Below are 9,765 nucleotides of genomic sequence, written 5' to 3' on the forward strand. Positions count from 1 at the left end.
ATAGCTCAGGTTCCCTCACCCCACCGGGGCACCGGCCTCCTCACCCGGCTCCCCCACCACCGCTGCTGCTGCCACGGTCCCACAGTGACCCAGGCATCACCACCTCCAGCAACACTGGTGAGCCCCCACAAGGTTCAGGAAAGGGTAGGCACTGGGAGTGAGAGGGCCAATGATGCCCGCCAGGATTTGGGACATTACTGGGGTTTCTGAGGAGGCAGAAATTCTGGTTCACACCTGCATCAGACACTTATGTCACCTGTGAAAAACACACCAGTCAGTAGCTTAGTGGTTAAAAAAAGAGGATTTGGTTGTTCGAACCCAGTCTCACAGGCCCCAGCTTGGGTTACCTACTCCTTCCAGCCTCGGTTTCTCACCTGTAAAATGGGTATAATAGCACCTCACTGTACATACTGTGGCGTTACTGAGGAGAGATGCAGGTCAGATGCTTCCGCCCTGGCACAGAACCTGCTTGTCATTACCATTATGTGCCAGGGACTGGGGAGGATGCAGCAGAGAGTGATGGCACCTTAGTCCCTGATTTGGTGGATTGTTCCATCTAGTTGCTGGCAGACATGGGCAGTGACAATGCCCCCTTGGTTGGGAGTGGGCTGTAGGAGCTGGGCTTGGGTTCTCAGGAGGGCGGTGAGATGGGTGGGGGTGTCTACAGCACACTCGCAACTCCGTCCGTGTTTCTCTCCCCTCTTCTTCAGCTGAATTCAGGGACCTTTATACCAAAGTGCTTGAGGAAGAAGCTGCTTCCGTTTCCTCTGCAGATACAGGTTAGGCACATTGTTGGTGCCCAGGGGGTGGGGGATAGGGCAGTGCTGCCTGGCCTTTTCTGCACCTCCCATTCCACCCACTCTCCCTCTCTCTCTCTCCAGGGCTCTGCTCTGAAGCCTGCCTCTTCCGCCTAGCCCATTGCCCTTCCCCCAAGTTGCTCCGTGCCCGCTCAGCAGAGAAGCGGCGCCCTGTGCCCACCTTCCAGAAGGTCCCCCTGCCCTCGGGCCCTGCACCAGCCCACTCCCTGGGGGACCTGAAGGGCAGCTGGCCAGGCCGGGGCCTGGTCACCCGTTTCCTCCAGATGTCCAGGAAGGCCCCAGATCCCAATGGGAATGGAGCCCATGGGCATAAACAGGTAGAGTCAGGGGAGCCAAGGAAGACACCCAGGAAAGCCTGGAACTTCGAGTTAGGGGCCACACTGATGCTCTCTCCTGTGGCCCCATCTAGGTGCCCCGGAGCCCCTGGGGCCGGCCAGGCCAAGAGAGCCTCCACCTTCGCAGCTGCGGCGACCTGAGCTCCGGCTCCTCCCTGAGGCGTCTCCTGTCCGGCCGCAGGCTGGAGCGTGCTACCCGTCCCCACAGCCTCAGCCTCAATGGGGGCAGCCGGGAGACTGGGCTCTGACCCAGGTGTCCTCCAACACTGAACAGATCCAGATGAATGCTGGGGCCACAGTAGCCCTCAGCACCTCTTGCACTGGCTGACGCACAGAGAAACCTGCTGAACAGTCCCAGAAGTATCCGTTTCCCTCCTACCTCTAGGGGCTCCTGCTGCTTGCCTCCGCCGTCTGACCTGGGAGAGCTCCTGTCCTGTGCTGCATGGGTGTTCAGGTTCTGGGGGGCATGCCTGTGCTTCCGGTGCTGGAGGAGGAAAATAAAGTCCAGTTCCTCCAGCGTGACAGTAACTCTGATTCACCAGGGGTTGTGGCCAGGGCACAGGCATGTCCCGGTTGTTTAAGCATAGGGGGCTGTATGCCTGTGCAATGGGGTGGTGAGGCATGAAGGGTCAGAAAAATCAGGCTGGCCTCTCAGCTCTACCACTTCTAACTGCATGACCTTGGGCAAGTTATTTAACCTCAACTGCCTGATCCATAGAACATTGTGAGGACGAAAGTTTGTAAAGCTCTTAACACACTAAGCCTTCAATAAATTTCAGTTTTTCCCTTCTCTTCTGGATCATTCTTTATCACCATTGAGATTTGTGCTAGCATCTCTCTTCGTTATGAAAACTCTCAAGACACCAATATCTATTTCCAGCTACCACACAGTATCTCTTCCCCTTTTCATAGCCAAACATTTTTTCTCTTCCTTCCTTCTACTCAAACATCCATTCTCTCCTCGCCCATCAGGCTCCTTCCCCTCCCTCTCCCTAGGCACTGCTCTTGAAACAGATTTTTCGGTAACCAAAAGAAGTATCAGACCCAGTGGCCGTTTCTCTGCTTGCATGCATTTCACTTGACCTCTAAGAAGCATTTAACCCACGTAATCAGCATCTTTTCTCTTGAATTTTCCCCTTTCTTGTCTTTAAAGACATCACATTGTTGTTGTTTAGTTGCTAAGCTGTGTTTGACTCTTTTGAGACCCCCATGGACTGTAGCCCACCAGGCTCCTCTGTCCATGGGACTTCACAGGCAAGAATACTGGAGTGGGTTGCCATTTGCTTCTCCAGGGGATCTTCCCAAACCCGGGATGGAACCTGAGTCTCCTGCATTGACAGGCAGATTCTTTACCACTGAGCCACCAGGGAAGCCCAGAGACATCATACTCTTCTATATTTCCTCCTCCTTTGCTGTCATGGTATCATTTGTCAGCATTCACACCTCTGCCTAGCTGATTAACACTGGAGAGCCCTAGGGCTCTCCCCTTGGCCCTCTTCTTTTCTCTACCTCCACTTTGTCTGTAGGTAGCCCTACAAGATCCATGGCTTTCACTGCCATCTGTGTGTTCATGGATAATTCTCTCCTTTACCTCTCCATGAGCTCCAACCTCCAATGTGACATCTCTCCTTGGATATTTCATGGGTGTCTCAGACTCAACATGGCCACAATGAAACTCTTGATTCCCAACCCTTGTGCCTGTTCCTCTCCAAACATTCTTCTCTTAATACGTGGCACCACCACTCACCCCCTGCACTTTCCATAAGCATAGGAATTACCCTCATTTCTTATTTCTCATCTGGCATGTCCAGTCTTACCCTAAACTCTTCCATGTCTCACCAGCTGCCTAGCCCTAGTCACCACCCTCTCTCCTTGCCTCTTAACTGATCTATTTCCATTCTTCCCACAATCCACTCTCCAGTCAGCAAAGTGGTAAGGAATCATGTCATATTAAAGTTCTGCCTAAATGTAATGGCTTCCCATTGTATTTAGGATGATCTCCAAACTCCTTATGAAACTATGGTCAGGTACAACCTGGTCCACTCAAACTGCCATTGTGCAAGAGACCACCAGCCAGCTCTTCACCAACACGAAACTCTGCCCTATAGCTGTTGCTTTCACCTAATTCGAGAGTCTTAGTTCAATATTCATCTTCTCGTTGAGCACTTCGCATTCTATCATACTGCCCTGTTGTTTTGAATACTTAATTGCTATCTCAAATTATCTTGTTTGTGTCGTCCCATAGAATGCAAACTCCTATGAGCAGGGGGTTGCTCACTGCACTTGGTCTAACACTTACTAGGTCCTCAACAAACTCATTAAGTTACTAAAAGCATGAGGTCTTGTAAACAGCTTCGGGACCCTATGACTTTGGGGATAGTAGTGGGGCCCTCAGGAGAGAGGGGGTAGGGAGGGGGCACTGCCCATAGATGGCGTCAGGCTGCAAGGCTTCTTGAATAATTCACCATCATAACAACCCAGCTTCAGGGAAAGAGGGTTAGGGCGCGGCCAGAACGACAAAATGAGATAGGAGGGAGTGGAGACTGGGGTTCCCAACGGGGCAATTTCTGGGCACTAAATGTTCCCTATCCCGAGACTCCCAAAGGAGGAAACTCAAGAGTACAGCTCAGCTTCCAGTGACTCGGACTCACTGAAGGAAAGCAACCTCCCCCATCCATTAGGGTGTGCTGGCGAGTATATACGGAGGCGCATGCGCGCTTCTTGCTTCCCGCGCCCCCTTTCCAAATAGACCCCGAATACGCTTGCGCCATATTTGGGCTACGGCTGGTCAGCGGAAACAGTCCGTCCTCAGCACTACCAATAAGACGTGCGGAAAGTGCCTGCGTCCCGCCTCCTGAAGATTACGGGTCTCCCTTCCCGAGCGAGGCCCCGGTCCCGCCCAATCGGCCCTGCGCGCCTTGCGGCTGCGCGTGGTGAGGCGCACCCTGCCTCCGCTGAGCCCTGTTCTCCAGCCCCGCCTACCAGCTTTACAGGCTGCTCTGGGATTTCCTTTCGCCTCCGGTTGGGGCTGCTGTTTCGCTTCACCGACGGTAGGCGTAATGGATTTTGCACTGCTTAGATCTTAACTCTCCCTTCCCTGCATCTGCAGCTCACCTTTTTATCAGCACTGTTATCATTAGTTGTAGGGATGGTCGTGTTTTACTAGTGATGAAGAGGGGGAAAATCTTCAAATCCTCTTCTACTCACTTGCATTTTTGAGGGCTGGAATGGGGAAGAGTTCTGTATAATTTATCCATTCTTCAATCATCCGACAAATGTTCAGTGAGCACAGCACTAGCGCAGCGTGCTGTGCTCCCTACTGGCGATACACATTGACCCCTGCTCTATTAGGCTTTGGCATGGACAGATCAACAGACAAAGGAGTTAGGCCACTGGGTGCTATAATTAAGTCATTTTTACAATTAACTGCAAGCAGCAAGAGCTACAAAGGAGATGCGAGATTTGTGAGCTTGTGTTACAGGAGTGGGTGTGTGTGTGACAATGAGAATTTCTCAGACATAATGACAGGGGCTGAGATCTGAAAGAAAGATGAATAGGCATTAACTAGGCCTGGAGGTGAAGAGTGGTGCAAACTGAAGAAGAGTCTGTGAGGATTCTGAGGAGAAAGGATAGAGAACAAGGGGGCCAGTCCATGGCAGGCTGTAATTAGAGATTGGTCCCCGTGCCTTGGCACTTACCCCTTACAGTCTGATTTCTACACAGCAGCCAAAGTGATCTTTTAAAAATATAGACCTGATGGCAGCGCTTCCCTGCACCAAACTGTCCAGTGAATTTCCATCTTGGAATAAAATGCAGACTCCTCACAGTGGCCACGAAGGCCTTACAGAATCTGACCCCCAACCTTTTTCTCTAATTTCACTTCCTGCCACTCCCGCCCTCACTCCCTTTGTCCAGCACTCCCTACCCCTTTGTTTTGTTTAGTAGTGCTCATGGCCATCTGAAGTTCTGTGTTTGTTGTCTATCATCCCCGCTAGAGCATAAGCTCCACCGGGTCAGGGACTTTATCATCTTATTCATTACTGTATCTAGAACAGTGCCTGGCCCATAGTAGATGCCCAATTATTATTTGTCAAATATGCACATTGGGGAGCACATAGCAGGGGTGCCCTGCGCATTTCAGGGTGTCAGGAGAATGGTACTGATGGTAGAGACATTAAGGCTGAAGACTTACTGATGAAAAAGAGTATTTATTCTTTTTTTTTTTTTTTTTTTTAAGAGAGAAGAAAATATCCTAGCTCAGAGCAGAGGCAAGATGGAATGTGGCCTCTTAGGCAAAATGTGATTGGAGCATATAGTCCACACGGAGGGATGAGAAATGAAGCTGAAACAAAGATGCCAGGTCCTGTAAACCCTCTTAAAAAGCAGTATGGAGCCATTGAAGGATTTTAGGAGGGAGAATGGTAGCTTCAGTGTTTGTATTTGAGTTACACCATTGAATGCTTCTTGAAGAATGGATTGGAGGAGAAAAGTAGAGTGTAGGAGGTCAAATGAGAGGTGTTTCAGTAGTTAACAAGAGAAATGATAGGAAGAAGGATTTGAGGAGAGGACAGAATCAGGCACAAGCCCCAGGTTCTTCAAGGAAGAGGTTCTGTTCATCGGGATAGATAACACAGGAGGAAGAGTGGGTTTGGCTGGAGGAGATGATGCCCTCGTGATGTTGCTGCTGAAGTGTCTGTGAGACTCCAGCAGGAAAGGTCTGGAGGGTAGAGTCATCACAGAGTCCATCTCAAGAGGAGGATTGGGATTGGAAGTGCATATTTTGGAACCAAAAGCAACCAGAAGATAATCAAAGCCATGGGTTGTCTCTGGAGAGAGCGTGACGTATGAGAAGAGAAGGTCTAGGACAAAACCCAAAGGAGCAGACAAAGGAGGCGAAGCCTGCAAAGGAGAAGGAACAGCCAAAGAAGGGAGAGGACCTCCAGAGCAGCAGACTACGAAGTCATAAGAACAAAAGAGAATGCTTCTAGAACAGAGGGGCCGGTGTCAACTGAGGTAAAAGGTACAGTTAGATAAGTACTGTGTGCTTAGTTGCTCAATTGTGTCTGACTCTGTACTGTAGCCCGCCAGGCTTCTCTGTCCATCAGGATTCTCCAGGCAAGAATCCTGGAGTGGGTTGCCATGCCCTCCTCCAGGAGATCTTCCCAACCCATAGATCGAAACCAGGTCTCCCGCATTGCAAGCGGATTCTTTACCATCTGAACCACCAGGGAATCCCTGGCTGGGCATTATTCACTAGACTTAGCAACAGAGGGATCATCAGTGACCTTGGCAAGAGCAGTTTTGGGGAGCCAAGAGGACCAGCTTCAGCCCGTGCAACATAAGAAATGGAGAGAAGACTCACCAAGTGTAGCAACTCATCCCAGACGTTTGGCTGTGAGTAATATTACACACATTGTTGCATGAGGTTCTCATAACAACCCATGAGGCAAGAGGTTTGACGATGAGGAAACTGAAGCTCCAAGAAGTCAAGTAACTTCCCAGTATCTCAGTTCTAGTAAGGAATGAAGCAAGGGTTTTAATCCTGTATAATCACTAGGGTGTCCATGTCAAAAACACCCTTCCCCTTCCTTATTGCTTCCTCTTGAGGGAGACAGTTGGTGGCAGCTTGAGGGAGCAGGGGTGGGAGTAAAGGCCTGGGACCGAAGACTCCTTCCGCTGTACCTGGAGGAAAAAAACAAAGGCTAGATAACAATAACAATAATAATTCCAGCCATCCATATGGAGTTTTACAGTTCACAAGGACCACCTTCTCATACTTTTTTATCGGCAATGAGACTCATGACAGCCTTGCATGGGAGGCTCAGGACAGTGAGGAATTGTTCAGCATTTGAATCATACTTCCTGTTGCCTCAACCAAATCCCCTCAATTAAGTCTCACTCTGGCTCTAATAGTCCTCTTCAGAGTTAGCTTCATTATTCTGGAAGTTCACCATTCTTTTGCTTCAGATCACACCAAAAACATTCCCTTAAACACTGACAAGCAGGGCCTTAAACAGCGAATGTGGTTAGTAACTTAACGCATTCATTCATTCAGTAAACCTGAGCCCCAATTCTGTGCTTGTCTCTTGAGGAAGAGTTTTAGGTTTCAGAGAAATAGGAACTGTGAAATTTGCCCTGTGGCCATTTAGAAACTCACAGAAGGGACTTCCCTGGTGAAACAGTGGATAGGAGTCTGCCTGCCAATACAGGGGACGCAGGTTTGATCCCTGGTCTGGGAAGATGCCACATGCCATGGAGCAGCTGAAGTCCATGCACCGCAACTATTGAAGCCTGCAAGCTCTAGGGTCTGCGAGCTGCAAGTACTGAGCCCATGTGCTGCGACTACTGAAGGCCGCACATCTAGAGCCCATGCTTTGCAGCAAGAGAAGCCATCACAATAAGAAGCCTGTGCAACCGCAACAGAGTAGCCTCCACTCACCACAACTAGAGGAAGCCCATATGCAGCAAGGAAGACCCAGTGCAACCATAAATAAATAAATAGATAAATAATTGTTTAAAAAAGAAAGAAAAAGAAGCTTACCGAAGACTAAAAATATACTACTGAAATGTCAGGGAGACTGTAAGACATGATGACTAAGAGCTGCTTGGGCTTCAGAGTAGGAAAGAGCTGCATTTAGGCTTGACTCTGCCACTTACTTAACCTCTCTGAGTCAGTTTTCCCCGTAACATGGGGCTGTCAGGCTAATGCATGTAGTAAGCACCCATGAAAGATTAGCTATTGGTATCTTGAGAAAAATTACAGGAAAGCATATGAGGTACAAATACTTTCCATTTGCACTGGACTTTACAGGTATGCTATGGTTATTGTTTAAGAGTTGGTTAATTAAACCAACTATTGCCATAATCACTCGGCAACATGTCAAATTATGTGTCAGATCATCAGTTGTACACATTAAACTTACACAATGTTACCTCAGTGGCAGTCGCGGTTTAGTCGCTAAGTCGTTTCAGACTCTCTTACCCCATAGACTGTAGCCCACCAGGCTCCTCTGTGCATGGGGTTCTCCAGGCAAGAATATTGGAGTGGGTTGCCATTTCCTTCTCCAGGGGATCTTCCTGACCCAGGAATCGAACCCAAGTCTTTTCCATTGCAGGGAGATTCTTTAATGACTGAGCTAGAGACATAAAAAATTTTATCTCTATAGAGCTGAAAAAAAAGTTTGTTGATGAATCCGGAGATGAGGCTACAACCTAGTAATTAAGGGGCAGAAGGGTCTCACTGGAGGGAGAAATCATTTGGTGTCAGTAATCAGTAAGAGTGGTGTTTCTTCAGATCAGAAACCAGAGCTGAAAGGACAGATTAAAGGTTGACTGGTAAGGTTTTATCCATTCAGTTATCTCTTGGTATTTTTTGAGTCCTCCTCTGCCATACCCGACATGAGAGTGTCTCTCTTTGACCATGGAAGTGACAGTGGGACCAGGAGGAGGCACCCTCTTTGGGGAGTTGACTTGAGACCTACAGAGTAAGGAGCCTGTGACATGGTGCTTGCCAAGCTCCAAGGCTGGAGTTTGCTGTCTGAGCCAAGGGTTGGCTGAAGTGAGGTCAGAACTTCTGTGCTGGGTCAGCCAAACTATTTTTGTGCTTTAGCTTCTCACTTATATGTATTTCCCAGTTGCCCTCCCTTGGTGTTTAGCTAAGTCTTTTTAAAGTGCTGTGCAAAGGGAAACGAGGAACGCGTTTGTGGCCACCTAGTATGTACTCTTGCCTGGAAAATCCCATGGACGGAGGAGCCTGGTAGGCTGCAGTCCATGGGGTCGCGAAGAGTGGGACACGACTGAACGACTTCACTTTCACTTTTCACTTTCATGCATTGGAGAAGGAAATGGCAACCTACTCCAGCATTCTTGCCTGGAGAATCCCAGGGATGGGGGAGCCTGGTGGGCTGCCGTCTCTGGGGTCGCACAGAGTCGGACACGACTGAAGCGACTTAGCAGCAGCAGCAGCACGTCCATAGTGACTACTGCAGCCTGGGCATTTGAGGTGACTCCCCTAGGGCAGTGGGTCTCAATTGTCCCCTACAGGGCATTTTGGAAACATGTCTTTAGTGGAGACCATGATTAGGAGCAATTGGCTTTTCTAGTAGTCACGTACGAGTGTGAAAATTGGACCAAAATAGAGGCTGAACGCCGAAGAATTGATGCTTTCAAATTGTGTGCTAGAGAAGACTCTTGAGAGTCCCTTGGACTGCAAAGAGATCAAACCAGTCAATCCTAAGAGAAATCAGTCCTGAATATTCATTGTAAGGACTGATGCTGAAGCTGAAACTCCAGTACATTGGCCACCTCATGGGAAGAGTTGACTCATTGGAAAAGACTGATGCTGGGAGGGATTGGGGGCAGGAGGAGAAGGGGATGACAGAGGATGAGATGGTTGGATGGCGTCACCAACTCGATGGACATGAGTTTGAGCAAGCTCCAGGAGTTGGTGATGGACAGTGAAGCCTGGCATCCTGCAGTGCATGGAATCACAAAGAGTTGGACACAACTAAGCAACTGAAGAACAACAATTAGGAGCACTTTTGAGAATTTAGTGGAAGGAGGACAGGAGAGAGATCCAACCAGTCCATTGTAAAGGAGATAAGTCCTGGGTG

At 49.1% G+C, this 9,765-nt stretch overlaps 1 protein-coding gene across 1 annotated transcript in view; it reads left to right on the forward strand.

Moving 5' to 3' along the window:
• FAM189B (family with sequence similarity 189, member B) overlaps positions 1 to 1,943 on the forward strand; it is a 5,916-nt gene extending 3,973 nt beyond the window's left edge. The window contains exons 10-13 of the mRNA XM_010838436.1: positions 9 to 117; positions 711 to 779; positions 882 to 1,135; positions 1,228 to 1,943. Coding sequence (XP_010836738.1) covers positions 9 to 117; positions 711 to 779; positions 882 to 1,135; positions 1,228 to 1,401 — 606 coding nt within the window. The 3' untranslated portion in view covers positions 1,402 to 1,943. The remainder of the gene's footprint in view (positions 1 to 8; positions 118 to 710; positions 780 to 881; positions 1,136 to 1,227) is intronic.
• The last annotated feature ends 7,822 nt before the right edge of the window (positions 1,944 to 9,765 follow it).

Source organism: Bison bison, unplaced genomic scaffold (assembly GCF_000754665.1).
Source record: "Bison bison bison isolate TAMUID 2011002044 unplaced genomic scaffold, Bison_UMD1.0 scf7180017864093, whole genome shotgun sequence".
NCBI classification, from domain to species: domain Eukaryota; kingdom Metazoa; phylum Chordata; class Mammalia; order Artiodactyla; family Bovidae; genus Bison; species Bison bison.